Genomic DNA, 20,943 nt, shown 5'->3' with positions numbered 1-20,943 from the left:
TGCTTACCACAATCATGGCATCATCCCTTAAGAGTTTTCACTCTAGTTTTGGCGCAAGCCCTAAGAACAAGAACTGCGTAAACTCACAGATTCGAAGCACTTGTACTTTTAAACAACACTGTGCTGGAAAAACACTGACTGGCTTTCCTGGTTTGTTTTGTAATTCTTTCATCTTAACATCACTTCTAAGATAACCAAATAGGAAAAAAATGCTGAAATGTTTTGTAGTAGAAAAAGCATAATGTTTGGACATCATGAGGGATAGCCTTGTAGATGCTGTAACATTTACAATACATTTCCTTTGCGCTTCTGAAGACAGATGACTCACACACAGAGCTGCACCTTCTCTATAAATTTAAGGGCTATCTTGATCCAATTCCCTCATCCACTCTCCTGTTTTGCTACATCAAATTCCAATGGTTACAAACATTTATTTAAATAGGAGAGCACAATGCCAGCCTGATATCACAGAACACATGTAGCACCTTTTAATAGTCCTTAGTGAAGTGCATTTATGAAACATGCCGAGTCTTCTGGGCCCTGATAAACAATAAATATATAACTGGCTTTTACTATTTCAAGACATCACACCTGTTATTCTGTTCATTTAGCAATATGTTACCTAGAAAATGAAAAATATAAGAGAAGGTATGGAGTCATGCAATCTTTCCACAATACCTACCATCAAACAAATACTTAAAATGAAGTCACAAGTCTATTTCTTACGTAAACAAACAGGCTGTGTACAAGACTTTGCATATTACATCATTTACAGAACTCCACAGATAGCAAAGTATAAAATACTGTGGCTTAACACCATTAACCTGTCCATAGATACTACTGAAAAGAGACATTAAGTAGCCTAGAAGCAGCTTCTGCATATCACTGGATTCTTCAATGCCCTCCCATAGAGTTTATACACTGTAAAACAGATCAGATATAACAGATAGTAGTGCAAGAAATAATTTGACTGGAATTAGCTGACAACCTGATGAGAGGCACAGCAGGCTGCCCTGAAAGCAGGAAAAGATGATTTAGGAAAAAAAGGAAAAAGAAAAAAAAAAAAAAAAAAAAGCAAGTTTCCCTGTTAGGTTTTTGCTGTGCACCTCACCTGCTCTGGAAGTAGTTTGCTAGCTCTGACGCTTCATGGTTCAAGCTCCTCAGGTGAACGATTAAATTTCCAGAGTTGGTGAACATGGCGCCACATGTTTTGCACTCGTAAATCCGAGGCTTGCGGATAATATGCCGGGAAACCCGCATGTGGTGTTTATATTCCCCGAAGGAAGTGAAAGTGGCACTACATATCTGGCACCGGAAACAGCGTTTACCTTCGTGCTTCAGGCGATGCATCTTTAGCGAGTAAGCTCGGGTGAACTTTTTCCCACAGCGGTCACACTGAAATGGTTTAATGCCTGCAGAAGAGAGAGAAAAAGATGTTCACCTTTTGTAATGAGAGGTCACTGGCAAAATCCTTCCAGATTTCTAACAGCAAAAGGACAGCAACTGTGGCCAGTCACAAAGAAGTACTGATTTCGGAAGAAACACTCTGGTTAACTTTAAAATGACAAAACAATTAGTACATAGCTGCAATTTCTCAGAACCAGTTGCCAATATATTTCATAATACTGTAACCTGTCTTTAACAGTTACATTTCTTCTTTTTCACAGTTTAAAATGAACATAAGCTTCCATGGTCTGGGCTATGGCTAAGATCCTGAGCCGTAGCCAAAAAGTATCTGACGCAGCAGTCACCTCAAACCATCTTTGAGCTCCTTTGATCTTGGGAGATTCTTGTGCCAGACTGGTTCCCAACAATGCAATTATCAGACTACCCTTAATTGCAACGTCTTTTTCTTGCTGCCTCTGGCCTCAGAGAAGTGTTCTGGCAGGGGGGACTTTGTGCACAGGGATGCCCCTGCAACGGTGATAAAAGGGTAAAGCAGCAGCCTTTATATTGTGTGGGAACCCTTATATACAAGAACTTTCAGCAACTTTGCATGACAGAGAACTCTCTAAGATGGTTTAAGTTCATGCCTCACTTTTTTTTCTTGTTTTAATTTAGACATTCTGATACTAGTTCAATTTTCATTTAGTATAGGCACTAATACAACCCTAAGCCATGAGCTCTGCAACATGCTGCTGTGCCAGAGAGTACGTAATCACACCCAAACAGAATTATTACAACATAAGACTGAATCACCAAAAAGTTAAGTTTAATAAAAAGTCTGAATTCCAGAAAGTGTAGAAATCCAAACGTGAGGTCAAGAATCTGGAATATGGAGCTCTATTCATAATAGGGCTGTCAAGGAATAAAAAAGGTTGTTTCAAAGGGCTGAATGTGCATCAGTCCAGGCTGTTAATTCCACCAGTCTTTCACTCTGCTTTCCTTATGTTCAAAGTGGGAGCTGAACTTTTAATTGGGGCTTTTATACAGAGAAAGCTGTAGTTAAGGTTACACTGAAACTGCCTGTTAAGCATGTGAAAACAAGTTAATATTCTAGAATATCGTCTTGTGGAGCTAAAACTTTTCGTGCTTTTATACTGTTCAAGGGCATCTATTTTCTCAGATAGTTTGAGAAAATCTCTTCGGCCCTTTTGCTTATGTGAAAACATTTTTAATGCTTCCAAGGTCTGAGAGCTTCTTTCGCACACTAATTACTCTAAAACAGCTATTCAAATCTTTTCCAGCTTTGCGCAGGGGCTGCCAATTGACAGGTCAGCCAGAGATGCTTTGCTGAAGCTGTCTGCTGTCAATTATGACTTTAGCAACCTTCTTCAGATAATTTCACAACTGATATGCTCACACAGTTTGCTTTTTTAAATATTAAATGCATATTATTACTGCTAGCCTAAACACAGTCTGGTCATTTTGCCTGAAGGCATTTGACAAATAACTACCAACAGTGAAAAGATTATGCCTTGACATTTGTGGTTGCTCTGCCCTAAAATGGTACAGCATCTGAGTGCAGGTAAGTGTCAATCTCAAACTAGGAGATGAGATGCTAAACTGTTTAGTGCAATAGCCCTTTGATATTCCTTTCATTCACTAAAACATCAATGTTCTTGACGGATACCGCTGAAAAGTCTTGAAAAATACTGATAGCAAAGACATTAAGTGTTCATACAAAAAGAATGCAACTGTTTGAGGATCAAAACTCAGGAGACATCCATACGCTACCTGCTACTACTATCTGTAGTAACTATATTGATTATCAAACCAATTCAATTGTCCTGCAATCCTTCCAAAAGTTCTGAGATCCAAAAGCATATGACATTCCTTCAATGCAAAGACATGAGATGGTTCATATTTTTAATGGCTGTAAGTCTCCTCTACAACACAGCAGACAATTATGACACCTAAGAGGAAAAATTTCAATCTACGTCACCTCTTTAGTATAATAAAAAAGCCAAGTACACTTTGAGATTTCACCTCAAATCTTTATAATAACTTATTCTGATGACTTTCAGGCAATCAAATTTTTTTCAGTCCACACAAATGCTAATTATCCATGAGTGCAGCTATCAGTCAGATCAGATGTATCAAAACAAGCATTCAATGAGACATACCTCTCTACCCAATCTTTCTGAAATCAATTCTCTAGCACCTGGCAGGTGATTAAAAAAGAATTGCATTACTGTATTTGCTGCGCAGAGAGCAAACCTCTGCGAGTCTATAAATTAGCGATTCTTGCAAGCAGTAACATTTCTTACCTGAGTGGATAAGCATGTGTTGTTTTAAGTTCTGAATGCGAGTGAACCGGACCCCGCAGGTTGGACACTGAAAAGGTCTATCTGGACCATTTGGGCTGGGTCTCTCTGTGCTGCTGGTAGAAGGAGCAATGTAGAGTTGGTAGGGATACTGAACGTTCTCCAAACTACAAAGAAAAAATTCACTGATTTATAAGCAAGCTACAGAAAAAAGTAAGAACCCTTGTCTGTGGAAATCTGAACCTTGAACATTTGAGAAGGAAAAAAAAAATTGTCCTTTTGTATTTCTGTGGAGACCTATATTTACATCGGAAATCTCTTCCTCTATAGGTACATGTCTGGCCTGCATCTTAAGTTTTGTATTCACTGACTTTGGAAAGCTGAACAGACACAGAATAACTTCTGTTTCTTTAGGCAACAGGTCTCAACAACAGCTGCAAACTGAATATAATTTTCCAGGCATGGGCATTTTATCACGCATATCGATGATTTACAAGAAGCCAACAGTCCCTGAGGAAGAATTTAAAGAACTGAGTAAATCGGAAAGAAAAGGATTATTTTGCAGTTTCAGTAATATTTACAAAGGAAATTAAAGCTGATTCATTTTTCATTTCAATTCAAGTTCCATGAACAAACATTAGTATCTACAATTACATATTTCTAAGTTTAAAATATTCATCTAATTAATCAATACGTGCTCCCTGTCTGATTCAATCAGCTCTATCAGAATAACTCAAGCATCGTACTTAAAAAAAAAAAAGCACACAGACTATATTAAAGGAACAATTTAACTTTCAAAGTAATTCATTTAAAACTGACTAATTGCTCCTACGTAGCCTCTAGCTGCAAACTGTGTGTTATAATACAAGTCCTCTGGCAAGACACTTGCTTCACCAAAGGGCCTAGAGAAATATAAACAAATTGGCTGGTACAAACAGGGTAACAATAGGAGTTTGTATTTACCTGGGATTCCCCTTTCCTGAGCTTTAAGGTCTCTATTTTCTGTCAAATAGACATTTCAGCTTGCTCACAGCCTGGTGGCAGATCAGACGTCACTGGCAGCAGGGATCTGCTCTGACCCCGAATCTTCCCTGCTGGTGACAGCTAGCATGGCCAGAACAATGCAATTTTACTCAACTCTAATGTCTTAAATGCGTGGTGAATAAAGAACAATGTCTCCCATTGAAGACAGGCAGAAGGTCTCCCTAGCTGAACTAATCCTTTGGGTGGTACTTCCATCTCGAGCCCACATCACTGGTTTCTAGGCTCAGTTGAATTTGTGGACTTGTAACACATACGGGAACCAAGTGTGCAGTTTGCACAACTACATCTGCCTAGCTGCCACACAAAAATCCACAAGATCTAGATCTAGGATCCCTTCTTTAAAATCAACACCCTAACTGTACTTACTCTGGAAATAAGTGTCAGTACAACCGCGAGAAACGAGTATCTGCATTCTGAGTACAAATGAGGGGTTTCAGCAGCAAAAGTTCAAGTTGTAAAATTTGTCTGGTGAGAGAGAGCATCAAGCATCTCTTGACATACACAAGATAAGAGCTTGTTGTGGAGTTTGGTAACAGTTTGTAAAACCAATGAGCATTTTTGGCCTTGCATGGAACTGGAGTAATATTCGCTCTGAAACTCGGTACCGGGGATTTTTACAGAATTTTCCCCATACGTGAGGAGAATATTACCCCAAAAGCTGTATCTTATCCACAATAACGGAAAAGCTGGTACCAGGGAGCACAAACCAGACACACTGGGTCACCTCATGTACGGCGAGGGCTGAGTAGGCCCCGCGAATGGGCCGAGCCGTCTGGGCAGGCCCGGGCTGCACACACACAGCACATTTCTGCTCTAACGCAGACTGCCCATCCTGTTATTACAAGCCTCCTGAGAGCTGGACTATTTTTTTTGAAAACTGGACAAGCAATTTCATTGTCCTTCACTTCTTTTTATACACAGCTGTGTCCAAAAGAGCTGTGGAAAAGACAGATACTGGCAAACTTGTTGATCTCTGCTCAAGGGAATATTTAAAAGAGGGAAGTTGCCAGCTCATACCCTGGGCCTGACAGAATATAGTTCATTGCCACTTAGGGGTCCAAAAAAGATGCCTCACCACATGCATTTGCAATAAAGGAGGTTATTTTCAGGCACAGGTTCTGATTCATCTAGCCAAATTTCTGCCATAAGCACTGGCACTCCTGCTCCTCTTTGTGAGCAGATCACTAGCTAAAGAACAGATTTTACTCAGATGTGGAAACACTGGTTTTATCCCCAGAGTTGGTACGACCGAACGCTTTCCAGTTTACCTATGGAAGCTCTATCAGCACAGACTGACAGACCTGTTATCCCCCCCCAAAAACAAAACAAAACAGAACAAAAAAAAAGCAACATTGCAAAAAAAACATAAGGCACATAAGTCCAGCTGTCATAATAGCCTAATAATCAAATAGCCAACCTGATTTGGGCCCAAGATGGACAACTTTTCCCCCATCCAATGTTTAACAAATATCATGCAATTTGGCTAAGGGGTAAATCCCTTCAAAAAAGGTTTCCTTGTGCTCAGCTGATTGGAGAACTCATAATTAATATTTACACAGCTATGTGCCAACAGAAGTGACAGCCGTGATGCACAGGGCTGATGAAGGGATCGCTGGATGGGAAGCAAGAACTCTCACTCTTAAATGTCCATACAGGTATACACATGTAGTGTGCTCAAATAAGAATTACGTTTTGTTCTTTGCAACAATATTTAATCTGCTTTACAGAGAACTTCATCTTCTAGTGACGTGTTTCTCTGGTCCTTCCTCCCTCATTCTGGCCAAACAGGCTTATAAAGAGGCAAAAGTACATTGTGCTCCTAAAGCTTTCTAGGGAGATACTCAAACACTGCAGAAATTAGGAGCCACTGCTCTCCCTTTGTTTCCAGCTTTCTCGGGCTAGCTCATCCTCAAAGCCTGTACCGGTGCCAGCTTCTCTGCCACTGAAACAGAAACGAGATGTGCTATGGGGACAATCTTCCTAGAAGAAATTTAAAATAAAGGTTTAGTTTTCTATTTAAAAACTTCTTAATGAGAAAGGCTGGTTAAAGCAGATAAAAGGCTCTCCAGCTACCAGTGACTGGCATGTCTTTTTTCATTCTTACATTGCAAGCAGGCTGAAATACCTATCGGTGACAAAACAGTGGACCTTAGCACAATGAAGAAATTACATTTAAAACACAATCATATTTTCTCTACCCTGCTTCTTTTTCCTCATATATACTCAATTTTCCTTGACTTTCAATTTGTGATAATGTGGCATTTAACAGCAGAGATTTATCTAACATCTGAGAGAATTCCTGTAACAGCTGTATTAAAAGATAGGTTTAGAATGTTTTAGCTGTAACGCTAAAAGATACGACCTGCAAGTTTTTCTTCTTTTCAGCAACAGATTATACACATATTCAACACTGTAGAACTAAACACAGACAAATGTAAATGCTGGAATGCTCAGTGAGCCTAAAAATGTCCTCTATTTGTAAATAACAAGTGCTTTAGAAAAATGGGAGTTCTCATTATAATGGATCTCAGAGATCTTTTATAATTGAGCCTGTGCAACTCCTTTGTAAATGCAGCCACAAACTGATATAGAGACTAACTGTTAAATCAGCCAAGGCTGTGTTGGGCATCTTTATTAGAGAAGTGTGTTACAACCCAAAAGTGAAATATCCGAGAAAGAACGTAACAGACATCACTGTGAAACAGTAGTTTTAATATTTACCAGATTCCTGCGGGTCTATTAAACTGACTACAACTGCATGTGAGCTGCTGCTTAAAAAACACTGATTATGGAGGAGGACCAATTCATTATGTTCGTTATTTAACAAAGGAAATCAAGAGATAAAACATCCTAAATTCTGAAATATTTACAAGTGTTTCCACGGTGATAAGGACATTGTATTGGAAGACCTTTAGACAGACCAATCTTTTGCTTTGTTTTATGAAAATAAAATACATACAAACTCAAATATGTATATTTCAATATAAACTTGCATTGTCTAATCACAACTGATTTTGACATTGTGAGAATGTCCACTCATAAAACAATGTACAACCTGGACTTAAACGTAAAGGTCCACTAAAAAGCTAACAAACAGCAAGTGAGGAAGTTTTTCTCCATTTGTATGTTTTGTTGATCACGTTTTCATTTGATTCAGCTAGAGTTACATGTTTGATTATATTAAGAATTCTGTAGTATCTCATTTTACGCACCCAAAACTGTGCACCCGAATTGCTGCACAGAGAATGACAGGCTGTATTTATCTGTTGATATGCCCATCCTGTGCTTGAAATGGGAATTCAGGAGTCCCTTGCTTGAAGGGCTGGCACTGCATTTCACACGTACATGTGAAAGAAAACTTCTTACGACTTTGAAAGCCTCATTTTACCCATTTAACTGATTCACAGATTAAGTAAAGTCTTGGAACTTTCATTTGAATTTATAAAATAAATCACTTGGCAGAAAATCTTAATTCTGCAGTCTAAAATTTTCATAAATTCCCATAACTATTAGTTCCCTTACTGTTATATAAACAATGTGCAAACTCTAGTTCATTTTGCTGATGGTTCTGTTATCCTGAGACTAATTAATTTCAAAACTTGAGCATAAGCTAAGGCAAATATTCTTTCTTTTTCAGCATGAAAGAGACCTTTTTGCAGAATTTTTCAGTGTGTTAAAAGGATTTTCTGTATATTGAATTTTCTGTGCAGTTTGGGTGAAGATCTTTAATTTTATGGGAAAATTCTGAAATAATCCACTGCTGAAAACATGTATGCCACTTGATTTTAGAATTACAGCTTTAAAAAAGGAAGGGATTAGTTCTAATGCAACATGTGCTCCTACTACCAATTCAAACCCAAAGTGCTGGTTATTATTTTTACACTAAGATTTTCTAGCAGATGGATAAAATCTTCTCTGTCATACACAAAATCTTTTATAGGCAGTTATTTTCTCTTCAAATTTAATCCTACAATGGGACAGGTTTCAGATGGAAATGGCAGGAAAGATTTTATGAGCTATGAAAACGCAGCTCTTCATAGTTATCTCTACAGGGAGTTTCACTTGACACAGTTTCTGGAACAACTCCCAAAGATTCACACTTCTTCCTCAGACCCACTTGTCTAACAAAACACTATGCAAAAGCTAGCTTGTCAATACTTTAAAACTTTTCCTGGGGAACAGAATAGCTATCTATACACCATACTTGACACATACCACAAAAGCAAAGAAATGAAAGTCAAACCGATTGCGTGCACCCTTGTAAGCACCTTGCAGGTACGTTGCTTTGCTCCAACAGAACTACCATATAGCTTTGAGCAAACAGACCCATCTGAGCTCTGCCTTCTTTGCCAGCCTTCCCTTTCAAGGGATTCCCATAATAAAACACTCATCTCAACACAGCAAAAGGCTACTACACGCTTACAATAAACACACAGCGTCTTGGTGAAAAGCTGCATAGAAAGTTTGGGAGAAAAGATATAAGGCTGCTCTGTGGCTTAGGACAACAGTAATGCCAGGGGAAGCCACAACCAGGTATCTCATCTTATTGCTTTTGTGGCTTTACGTCAGCTTCAGCACGCATGCAACCACACCTGTTTCACAACAAAGGCTTTTTTTTTTTTATTTATGAATAAAGAGCAGTGATGAAGAAACAGTAAAAACACGAGTATCTTTCTTCACCAGTGTAGCCTGGAAATAAGACAGGAAATGAAAAGCAACAAGTAAGCAAATTCTGACTTTCATCACCTACATTCTTCTAAAGCATCTGATCCTTCAGGCACTGATTGTACTTTGATCAACACAGAATTATATGTACAAACAGCTAAACATTCTGGGATTAAGGCTGGGTAGGTTAATTACAACATACCACTTGCTGCAGAACAGTTTGCACACTACATTGGTACATACCGATCATCATCATCTGCATGAGCGTTAGTGCCAGAGGTACTCTGGAGTGTGGGTAATCCCTCCGTAACCCCCTCATCTATTGAGCCTAGGCAAAGAAAAAAGGGCAACTTAATGCAAATACGTGTTCAAAAAGGGTTTGGGGGGGGCAGGTAAATACACATACAGCTTGCTTTCCCAAATCTCGGAGAGACACTGCTTCCTGGGTGATGAGATATTAAAATTGTCTTGGGAAAATCATTTAGAAAACCCAGAAGCAACGTGTTCCAACTCAATTTCTCCTCTGCACCGATTATCTAGTAAACGGACAACTCAATAAAGGGCAAATATTTGGCACACCTAGAAAATGAAAAGAATCTATGTTAAATGCAGCCAGAGTTTATAAAACACATCCAGTACTAACACCACAAAGCAGAAATGTTACTTTCACCTAAAGCGTATATTTCATCAAATTTCAAGACTTCATGAGCAATACAGTTCAGTTCTGCTACTTTACATGGCTTTCATGTTCCAAATCTTCCACATACGTTATCTATTCAATTGATAATGCCTTCATTTATTGATAAGATGCTGAGACGGGAAGAGCCCCCTGCGAAATTACAAATGCAACACAAAGGAGCCTAAACATCTGTCTGTACGAGAGATGTATACACCAAACCATTGAGAAATTTTGTTCAGAGCACCAACATTTAGACAAGTGGGTTTCAGAAACAGAATCTAAGGTAAATGCAGCACTAAACCAAACCTTTACGACTTCATTCACCTGATGCGCCTGTTGCTCAGACAGGCCTCTCTCACCACCACTTGGAGTCTGGCATTCAAACCTTGTTTAGGCAAACTGAGCAAGGACATTTGGGCCTGATGTCACCATAACATAACAGGGAATTTGGCAGCATAGCACTCAAACATTTCTAAGAACTTGTAGATTCCTCCCCCAGGCATACCCTTTGATAAAAACCATCCTCCGGTTTGGTTACGTGCACCCATTTAGATAAACCGCGTTTTGTTCTCCTGTAAGCTGCGTGCAGGAAGCAGACTGGATCTCCTCACGTTCCTCCTATTCCTCTGACAATGTCTACGTGTGCAATGGAAGATAAGAAAACTAAATGACTGAACTCCACCAAATTTCGAAAGGATCATGGCTGTGGTCATTCCTCTCCAAAACAGAGGTCCCCACACGTATGATCAATAACGTGAAATAACTTGGGAGCGATGCAGAAGAAATTCCATCTTGCCTCCTCTTCCCTCCGTTGAGACAGAACACTAAGCACTGCTCAAACTTTTCTGAAGCCAAGCAGCCTTTGGGTCTCTACCACTGAATCCCTACGAGATGACAACAGACAGGGGAAGGAGATTTCGCTCTCTGCACCTACGTTCTGAGAATGAGCACAGCTTAGGACAGTGCTCGGAGCTGCTCTTGCTGCTAGGGTAGACGTAGCTCCAAGACAGAGGTACATGAGCAGTCTGAGTTCGGGAAGCCTTCTCTAAAGCACGCTAGGAAAATAAAGCATCATTAGGTCTACAATGACAAGTGTCAGACAAAATGGAAAACTGAAAAGAAACAAAAGCATGGAAAGAGAAGCAGAAAACATGTTTATTTTATCAAAAAGAATGAGAGTACTGTCTCCAAAAAAGGCTCTCCTCCCTATAAAGGACAGAGTGTTCTACAAAACCTTACTGAAGTAAAAGATTATTGTCTTAAAGTACCCAGTGTTATGGCACCAGTGATGGGAGGAAACGAGCATCTCCAGCAGTTTCAAAATAACACTAATAGAATCAAAAATTTTAATTTTGCCAAGAACTGACAAACTATGGTTGGGAGATTTGCAACTATGCAATCTGCGAAGTTACAACAGTTAATCCCATTTCGATTTATCCTTCTTTCTCACGCTACGCTTAACTGAAAGTCTACCAAAAAATAATCCCAATTGCTCCTCGGTTTAATTTAATGCCTTCGCCTCTCAAATGGAAACTGTGTTAATAACTTCTGAAAATATCTTCTCATACATAGCTATTGTTGTTACTGTAATGACTTATTTATCGAGGCCCTGCTTCACATCTCCTTCTGTATTATAAAGTGCCTCCAAATATAATAAATTGCAAATGAATGATTCTGAAATTGTCCAAAGAGTGAAGAAGAGCTTTTTGCAATATCAGAAATAAAGGCAAGAATGCTTTTATACCAAATGCACTATAAAACACTGAGATAAATATATGCAATTATACAAGGAAAATATCTTCAGGAAAGAGAAAGCTGTACTTTAACATATCTTTCTGCCTTCATTTGCTGTTCCTATATTACTGCATGAAGAAATACATCTTTGGGAGGTAAAAAGTGCTCTCTGAGCTACAAAGCATGTCTTATCATATATTTGGTACATGGCAACTGTGCAAAAAATGAGAGCATTGTTTCCCTTTATAGGAAAACGTGAATAAAAACTATTATCAGGATAGTTAATAATGTTATGCAAAGACCACCACATATTAATTCAAACATATTCAAGGACAAAGAACAGATTTGCACTTTGAGGATTTGGGGCTGGCTAGTATACTGTTTTTCTCTACGTAGCCCTTTAAGGAAGAACACGCTGTACTAATATCCTCAGTAACAGACATTTCAAGTTTAAACATTATCATCACTAAGATCCTCTGCCCCATGCTGTACAAATGGTCAGCTCCGTGACCTTCGTGGAACAAAAACCAGAATAGGAACTAGAAAATGGAAGATTTTCCAGCAAATGTCATGCAGCTTCCAAACAGGAACCTCTTGAAGATGGATGTGCAAAGCTGCTCGTCAACAGAAATCATTTCACAGCTGAGGAAACTGGCTAAAGCAATCTTCAGCCAGAGGAAGATGCAGCAAGGTGCCTGGGTATTACTTGCAGCACGTTTCAAAAGGAGATTTTATAGCATTGTGGCACCTCTCTTTCTACAACCGATTTCTAATCTCTCATTCTCAGGTCCCAATTCATTCAAACTCATTCTGTGTAGTTTTGCTGACATTTCGAACTCCAAGAGACACCCTCTGAAAACTTCTGTAGATAGTATGCTACTCATTTGCAATCTAGTTCATTCATTTGATCTGTTTGGATATGATATTTATAGTTGGTAAAATTCCCTCCTTTCACTTGATATGCTGTTTGTAACTTTCCCTAATCATTATTTGTACTGGTTCGGTTTTGTCTGTGATGGTACAATTACGTTGATGTAATAATTTGCATCTCCGATCACTTGGCCCTGGCAAAGTCTTCCCCAAGTTCCTACTAAAATAAGTTAAAATCTGAGTCAAACTAAACCTGCTTGAACGAGGATCACTTTTCCTGGAGACTGCCCAGCAAGCAAACTGTTGCTTTTAATCTGTGCGCTATTTTGGCAAACTACATCCGAAGATTTAGAGGTCCTTAAGTTAAGTCTGCTCCTCAGAAAAGGCAAACGGCATTGCCTTTGGTAAATAAAACATTTTCATTTGGAAAAAGAATTAGTGACATATGATATCAACACACGAACTCTACAAAATGACGAACAGAAACAACAACATCAAGTCTTAAAGGACTGGCCAAAGGGAAGATATTTTCATTTCTTTTTAGTGAGTATTACCCGAAATACTTTAACAACACAGACCCTATCTACTGCAAACTTAGAATGGCCAGAGCCACTTTCTGCAGAGAAGAAAGTGATACACTGAGCAAAGAAAAAAAGATTATGCAGGCTACTAGGCTACATTTATTTACTTCATTTTAGTTTATTTACTTAATTAACTGACGTAGCCTTTCATGTATACATTATGTGAATGAAGCAGACCAGCACATTCTTCATTCTTACGGTTTTCAAATAAAAAAGGCTTGATTAAAAATCTTTCAGTAAACAAACTCTACCGAACACAGGTCAAGCCACTTAACTGAAGGCAAAATAGCTGACTAGGGCAAAATTTTGGTAATTAAACTAGAAATACTGCAAATTGCTGGCCTTCTGACTTACTAAAAGCCATTCAATACATTATGTGCAAAGAGAAAAAAACAACCTTTAAATATTAGCTATTAATAAGTAACAGCCTGCTAGAAAAACCCAAAACTGGCTTCAAATTGTCCTTCACGGAAAAAGGTTTCTCTCAGCAATTGGCAGCATTTGAAGAAGCAACTTGAGAACCAAGCCCCACAGAAATGGAAAGATTCTCAGTATTATGACTGTGTGGTTTTGCCTTCGTCTGGGACATTAAGATGACAGTGTTCCACCACTTATTTTGCAAATCTTCTTACAAAGGCTCTCTGTCATGGTTATACAAGATTTTATGTCTGATGCAAAGTACCGTTCTGTCCCTCTGTGGCCACAAGCCATAACTCTTTCAGATTTGGTGTTACAGCGTAACTGAGATCGTGCCTTTTGACACTACTGAAAACAGAATTATTTTCCCCAGTCAAGCAACCAGAGGTAAAAAGGGGCTATCAATCTCTTCTGGATAATCAGGAGGTCTACCAGCAGGCCTGCCTTCCTTAGTTGCGTTCCAGTTATTTAAAGAGCTAACTCCCGTCCCTTCACCAGGGCTTATATATAACATTGCATTAAACAGGAAAAAAGAAAAGCATTTCCACAAAAACAAAACACGAACACATTTCCTCCAGTAAAATCACAAGTGCACACGCATGTACTTGTACATCTGTAACCCCAGAAACGGCCATACCTATAGAGGAAGATTGTGGGCTGATCAGGAGATCTTCCTGAACTTGCTCGCTTCCTGGGACCGTCTGCTGATCGCTCAGGGAGCTCTGGGACGCGCTAACAGGCTGCGATACCTCCTCATGAACCTCCTCATCACTTAACCTCTCCACTTTGACACGCACGTCTTCCTCGATCACGAGGGGTGAGCTGGCTTTCGTGCTCTCACACGTCACGTAGTCTGCAATTCTTCGGTTGGACTCCGAGGGCCCGGGCATTTCCAAAGTCCTAGAGTTCTCCACCTGCTTCACCTTCTCAGACTGAAGCCTTCGATCAATTCCAAAAGGAAAAGTCCAGGGAAAAGCTAAGGAGGAGTCTACAGGCTGATTTCTGGACTCCGGGTAAGAAGTTGAAGGATTCAGCACTTGGGGGGAACTCGTTTGCGTGTTACACTTGAGGGGGCTCTCAGGAGACATAACGATGTAGCTTTTGCGCTTTCTTCGTGACTCTCGGCACACGGGAATGGTTCTTTCCACCACGCTGCACTCAGAAGACACCGGAGAAAGGCTGCCGTCTCGCGAAGTGAAGTTGCAGTTTGCGCTGTTCTCCTGGCCTGCATCTAGCACCTTCTCTTGCTGGCTGTTGGGCGTATTCCATAAGATGCTCGACTTCATGAACTCCGAGCACGTGCTGGCAACACTGAACATTTGCATATAGCTGGCCGCGGCCAACACGTCGATAATGTTTTCTGTATTGATGGACAGCGTTGCCGTGTAAGCGTATTCCAGAAGAGGTATAAAACCAGTCACTGTCACATGGTGCAGGTCTAACACGCTCTTGCTCTCGTCTTCTGCTTGCCCAACGAGTTTGGATCGGAAGAAGTCGCTGCAGGCTGCCAAAACCACCTTGTGCGCCCTGAAGATTTTGTCCTGGACGCGAATGGTGATATCACAGAAGTGTCCGTCGTTGCGAAGCATGTTCAGCTTGCCAAGCATCTCCTGACTGTGAGCAGGGGAATTATGAGTGAATGTTTTAACACCCATTTTTTCACCTTTCTGCTAGCGTTCCTTCCACATATGAGAGATCACAGGTATCCTGAAACAAAGAGAAGAGCTGTCATTTTCATCTCGGAAAGCAAAAGTGAAGTGGCTTCACTTCAGACCCTGCTTGAAGAAAACGCAGTGGAATCCTCTAGGGCCTGGTTTATTATTTTATTTTTTAGGATCCAGACTGTGCAATGGATTAACTATACAAAAATGCAATTACTCAGTTGTAATTTTCAAAAATGCAGACCAAATTGTTTGCAGTCTATCACTAATATCATCTCCCACATTTCTGCTATTGTCCACTCAGAACAAATTTCCAGCACAGTTTAGAGAAAAACAAGTGCCTGTAGCACTACAAAGAAAGCATTTTTGAAACCATCATCTGTGTAAGAAACCTCTATTTTTTCTTTTCTGGGCTCAGGAAACTATTGCTCATGGCTCTTAAGCCTGAGGGACTTTGTCGAATGATTCTTTTAAGTGGAATAGACGTTTTCTTGGATCCACTTATGAGCGTGCAGGAGCAGGCAAATATCCCAGAGAAGGCATTTAATACCAGAAGTTTTAGAGAAACTACAACATGAATTTTCAGAGGGCAGAGTTCAAGCTAGTAAACACAAAATAATAGTTGCCAATAGCTCTGCTTTACTGCTGTAGTGCAGGTACTGATTGCCTAAAGCTGCTTTTAATAAATAATTTTGGACTAGGATGAGAAGTTATTGAAAATTTCTTCAAAAACACAGTGGATTACAAACCTCAAAGTGAAGTTTGGATTTAAATCAAATAGACACAAATTGATTTTATACATGTGATAAATAATGCAAGTAGTGCAACTTTTTCTTACAAAAAATACACACTGCCTGCTTGGGGACCAATTCTCTTCTATGTGTAGGAACAAATGCAAGTTTTCTGTGCAAGGTCCTGAAGGACTAGAGGGGACCGTCTGTCCCACAGTGTCTGGCAGCTGTAAAGACCATCTCCAAAAGAAAAGAATATATAAAATTGGTTCCCGTGTTTGCTCAAATTGTTTCTGAATTATTCCACCATAGAGGGAAAATAAGCTGTAATGTTACACCTTCTTAGGGCCCCCCAAGCTTCCAAGTAAAGTCTTCTGTGTTCTACATGACTCACGTAATTAACATGATACAGAAACATCATCTGGTAAAGCTGGTGGTTAAACATCAATAACAGAATTGGATCTGATTATTTCCTGGAGTCAGTCAGCTTCTTCGCATCATCCTTTGCCTCTTCCTTACACATACGCAGAACCATACCACTCTTGCAAATTGTGCATGTGAAGCTTCCCAGATACAGAGCTCACTGTAGTTTGGAACAACTTCCCACCAGTCTCACAAGTCTTAGCACATATTTAAATGGCAGCTGTCAGAGCCTACCCTGTTCGACAGACAACTGCACTCGGCTTCTTGTTGTCCTCTGATTTCACTTTTGATACCGCAAACCCTTTCGCACTGGAAAAACATTTACGCTAGAGAAGAGACTAAGACTTAACACACGTAAAGGCTGAGTGAAACTATAAGTCCATTTGGATTTAAAATGAAATTTCACACTACTGCAGAAGAAGAAGTTAAGCACAAGCAAAACACTCCTCTTCAGCGAAAGAAAACATATCGACCTCAAGAGGCATCTGAAGATCCAGACTGTTTGTTCTCCAGCATGAATCAAATGAAAAGCATATTTAATTGATCTCAGACCAAAACTCTGCAGTAAAATCTTGTAACAGCATATTCTAAAATGGCCTTAGGATAGCCTTCTTGCTGAATTCCCAGTAGCTGCAGCAATTCCTTGGCACATCAGAAGCCCAGAACCCCTGTTCAGGAACTGGCTGCGAAAAGACTATCAAGGACTATCAATAGCATATCTGGTATTTAGAAATACCACCGATATATAATGGTAAACAAAGAGAAAAACCTAGGCAAGCGATACTCCCAATACTTGTATGCCCAGAAGACTAATCACAATCATCCTTCTCCATTCATCTCAGTGAGTAATGCTCACAATCCCTCCCGTCTCCGAGAGATCTCTCCTGCTCACCTCCTTCAAACCCTCTTTTGAAGCACTGCTTGTCCTGCTTCCCCCTTCCTGCCTGCCTCTCCCCTCTTCTGGCTTCCTTTCCCCTTTCCCTTTCATCTTCTACTTCCTTGACCTTGATCTGGTTACAGAATTTAAAATAAAATAGCGGAAGGCAGCGCAATAAATTTAAATGAATTTATTACACGAGCGGAGCGCCTGCCATGAACGTGGGACCTTGTTTTGTCGAGTCACTTCCACAGCACGCCTTTGCCCCTTGTTCCTCGGACACACCGCTGTGCAAACAAGTGGCTCCTACACAGGCTGAAGGATGTATGCATATGCATGTTACTTTCAGTAAAATCGGAAGAGCTGGGCTGGGGAGGGGAAACAATGCCAGTTATTTATAGTTAATAAGGTAGTAAAAATGTCAAATATTTTTAGAAGGTAATTTGAACAGCATGAAAGTATTTTTTCACATGAAAAGATGGGGATGCTAAAGCTCAGACAGGTCCTAAGGCATTCAGCTCTCTTTTTTAAACTTTTAGTGGCACGGGGCACTTTTATAGCTGCCGTAAATCCTAGTGATGAAAGAGGGTAAAGGACCAAGGCATTACAACTCCACCTCAAGTCTTCGGATTGTCAACATTTCAAAATTACTTTATTTTAAGCTTATTTTCAATTATTAGATATAATCGATAGAAATGATTATTAGATTTACCCTGACAATAACCCAATTATTAGATATACCCCGACAGCAGTTGTTAGATGCTCAGGTATGGGGTACTACATTCAGGAGTGATTAAGAACCAAAGGCAAACTAAACGCACAGTACATCGGGAGCATTTGGGGTCTGGAGATCAAGGTGTGCATGTAAAGTAAGTGATAAATGGGTCGGAGCTGGAAAAGTTGCCTTCAGCTTTAAGCCAAACACCATCAGGGGTTCTGTAAGCAGGTCCTGGGTTGGTGTCAAAGAAATGGGGGCCAGCTTTTCCCTCCCAGCTGCTGGCAGCACGACTCCTCTCTCCCATCCCTAGGCACACACGTCCACCTTGCCCTGTCCCACGCTACAGAAAAGTATTTCAGAGTTCAAGAGAAACAGAAGGAAATTTAAAGATACTTTCAGAAGTTGTTAAAATATTCTCAACGGGACACTTCAGCATGCATCAGAGTTGTTTTTAACTTCGCCTCAGACACTTGCAGCTCGAGCGAATGGTTTTTCCAGCGTGCATTCCCACACTGGAAACGTGTGGGAATTCACAACCTTGCCAAGGCGCTGATCCCAGGACAAGGTGAGAAGTCAGACAAGAGCACTTCAGGACTCCCAGAGAATTTTCTCCACTCCTAGGCAAAAGCAGTTTGAAGGCAAGTGCTACAGAACCAAAGACTTCGTACAATTAGTTTGAACATTAATTCAGGTCTGGGTGTTTTTTAAGCCTACAAGCACTAATGTAGACCTGACCTTTAAGTAGTCAGAGCAACTTAGCTCATTCTTACTGTGTCAAGGCTAACAAAAAACAAGTTTTACCAAGTTATCAATTCACATACGCTGTTTTGTGACGACGATTAAACATACAGCAAGCTTCTGTGCTTAGAAGCAGTAAATATGAAATTCTATGCTATGCCCTGTAAATGGAAAAGAAATGGTAATGGTTGAAAAATTTGGCTTATGTGGCCTGCCAGTTCCACATACGCAAAAGTTGCTTCTTCGCCTCCTGACTAGCACTATGACTCAAAGCAGTGTTTTTAAAACATAGTACCTGGAATGGTCTTGGTTTTTCTTTGAACAAGTCAGTGAAGCACACTCAAAGAACTGTTCGCATTCAGTTTCTGACTTGGCTACATCATTTTACAACTCATTTTTAGCACCACAAAGCTACCGCCCCACCTTTAAACTCTGCGTCCTGACCTGAGGACACTGACAGAATATGAAGACAACTTCTGTGAATACTAAAACCGACTGACTTCAGGTATGTAAATGCCATGTTGGCTCCAGTGCCAAAATGCACAGGAAATTCCCACCCTCCTGCTCCCCAGCCCCTCATTCCTTGAACTTTGAAGCCATGGTGTAAATGGGATCACTACAGCTACCTTTGGGGAAATTTACTCATAACCCAGACCGCTTCTTGGCCACTGGTTACAGCACCATCTCATACGCAGCGGCAGCAGCCCAGGGATCTTCTGTGGGGAGAAATGCGTGAACTGGAAAGTCTCCAGTGGCTGAACTAGGAGCACTGCCCAACTGCACCCTTACCTAAAATATTAGGCTGCTAACATAACTTTCACAACACACCTCATCTCTATTTCTTCTGTGTTCAAGAGGTAGCAATTGGCTGCTCTGAGACACAGAGGTGCAAAACCAGGATCTGCCAACATCCCACCCCGCTGCACAGGTACCAGCACCCCGTTCTCCCTCAAAGCATCTCCCTGGTTAGTATAATTAAGCTTATAATTGAGTTAGAACAACTGCTCTGAGTGTGTACTCAACTTCCAAGTTTGCTGTTTCTATTTCAGCCTTGAAACACTTGTGTATCTAAACACACATCTGTTTCCCCCAACAACACCAGCTGGCCTATTAAAAGGTACTATCTCCCACTACAAATCTTGCCTTGCTTCATTTGACAAAACTGCTGGCTGGAGCTCACAAACCATTCCCATTTCAAATGAATCAACAGTGCTTTCCAAACTTTGTTTAAAACAGTATTTTAGGTCAGCAAACCTAGTTTGAACTCAGCCTGCCATCGCCAAGCCTAGCGGTATTTATGAGAAGAGAAGGCAAACACAAGGTTCCTTTGCTCAAAATTACGTCAATGCACAGCATTCACTTTGGTGTCCTGGAATCTGTGGAATGCAAACCTGTAACCTTTAGCTGCAGCGGGTGAGCAGGCCAGGGAAATGAACCATCCAGAGAAGCACGCAGTGGTTCTGAACTCCAATTTCCTCTAGGATAGCATACTTCAAATTGTAAGCGCACAAAGGAGCTGGTGTTAAATTAGTTACTTCATAAACACAGCGGTTGCGTTAAAACATGAAATAAATGCTGAGCTGCAGTCTATAAACGGAGTCTGAGGGGATACTGCTAGCCTGCAAAAGCCGCGACAGCATCCAGGCCTGGGGCTGACCCGGCCCTCGGTCTCTGGGCCTGGCACCAGGCCTTTCTTCCCCAAACCCTTCCCACTTGACTACCCCAAGACACTGAAATTCCTCAGGCGTCCTCTTCCTCCCAGCTTCACAGAAGAGGACGATTTTGAGGTGTTTTCCTTTGCAAGGAGTCTGCGGGGAGCTTCTGTTCTTGGACAGGGCTCCCCGGCAGGTTTGGCAGGCCTCCTGGAGGAGCGCTGTGTGCACAGCCCTGCTTCAGAGCGGAGAATTGCTGACAGCGAGGTACAAAACTCTGGAAAGCTCCACCTGGGAGCTTTAATTGTAGAGTAATTCCACATTCGAAGCTGAAGCCTAGAAATGCTGCAATCCATCTATTTATTGTTAGCAGTAATATTCCCTTTCACAGCAGAACACAGACGAAAGTATGTTTTTCTTTTTGTACACTCTCCACAAGTACTGCA

General features: G+C 40.6%; 1 protein-coding gene across 6 annotated transcripts in view; it reads right to left on the bottom strand.

Annotated features, from left to right (window-relative positions):
* ZBTB44 (zinc finger and BTB domain containing 44) overlaps positions 1–20,943 on the bottom strand; it is a 42,197-nt gene that overhangs the window by 7,818 nt on the left and 13,436 nt on the right. For 2 of the 6 annotated variants that reach the window (XM_066981214.1, XM_066981215.1), the window contains exons 2-5: positions 14,335–15,404; positions 9,660–9,744; positions 3,711–3,874; positions 1,329–1,412 (exon numbers count right to left, since the gene is read on the bottom strand). In XM_066981214.1, coding sequence (XP_066837315.1) covers positions 1,329–1,412; positions 3,711–3,874; positions 9,660–9,744; positions 14,335–15,352 — 1,351 coding nt within the window. In that variant the 5' untranslated portion in view covers positions 15,353–15,404. Of the gene's footprint in view, positions 1–1,111; positions 1,413–3,710; positions 3,875–9,659; positions 9,745–14,334; positions 15,405–20,943 lie in introns of those variants that run through there. The other 4 variants (XM_066981211.1, XM_066981212.1, XM_066981213.1 and 1 more) reach the window with 4 other exon arrangements.

Source organism: Anser cygnoides, chromosome 21 (assembly GCF_040182565.1).
Source record: "Anser cygnoides isolate HZ-2024a breed goose chromosome 21, Taihu_goose_T2T_genome, whole genome shotgun sequence".
Classification (NCBI taxonomy): Eukaryota; Metazoa; Chordata; class Aves; order Anseriformes; family Anatidae; genus Anser; species Anser cygnoides.
This window is presented reverse-complemented; position numbering and strand designations above follow the sequence as displayed.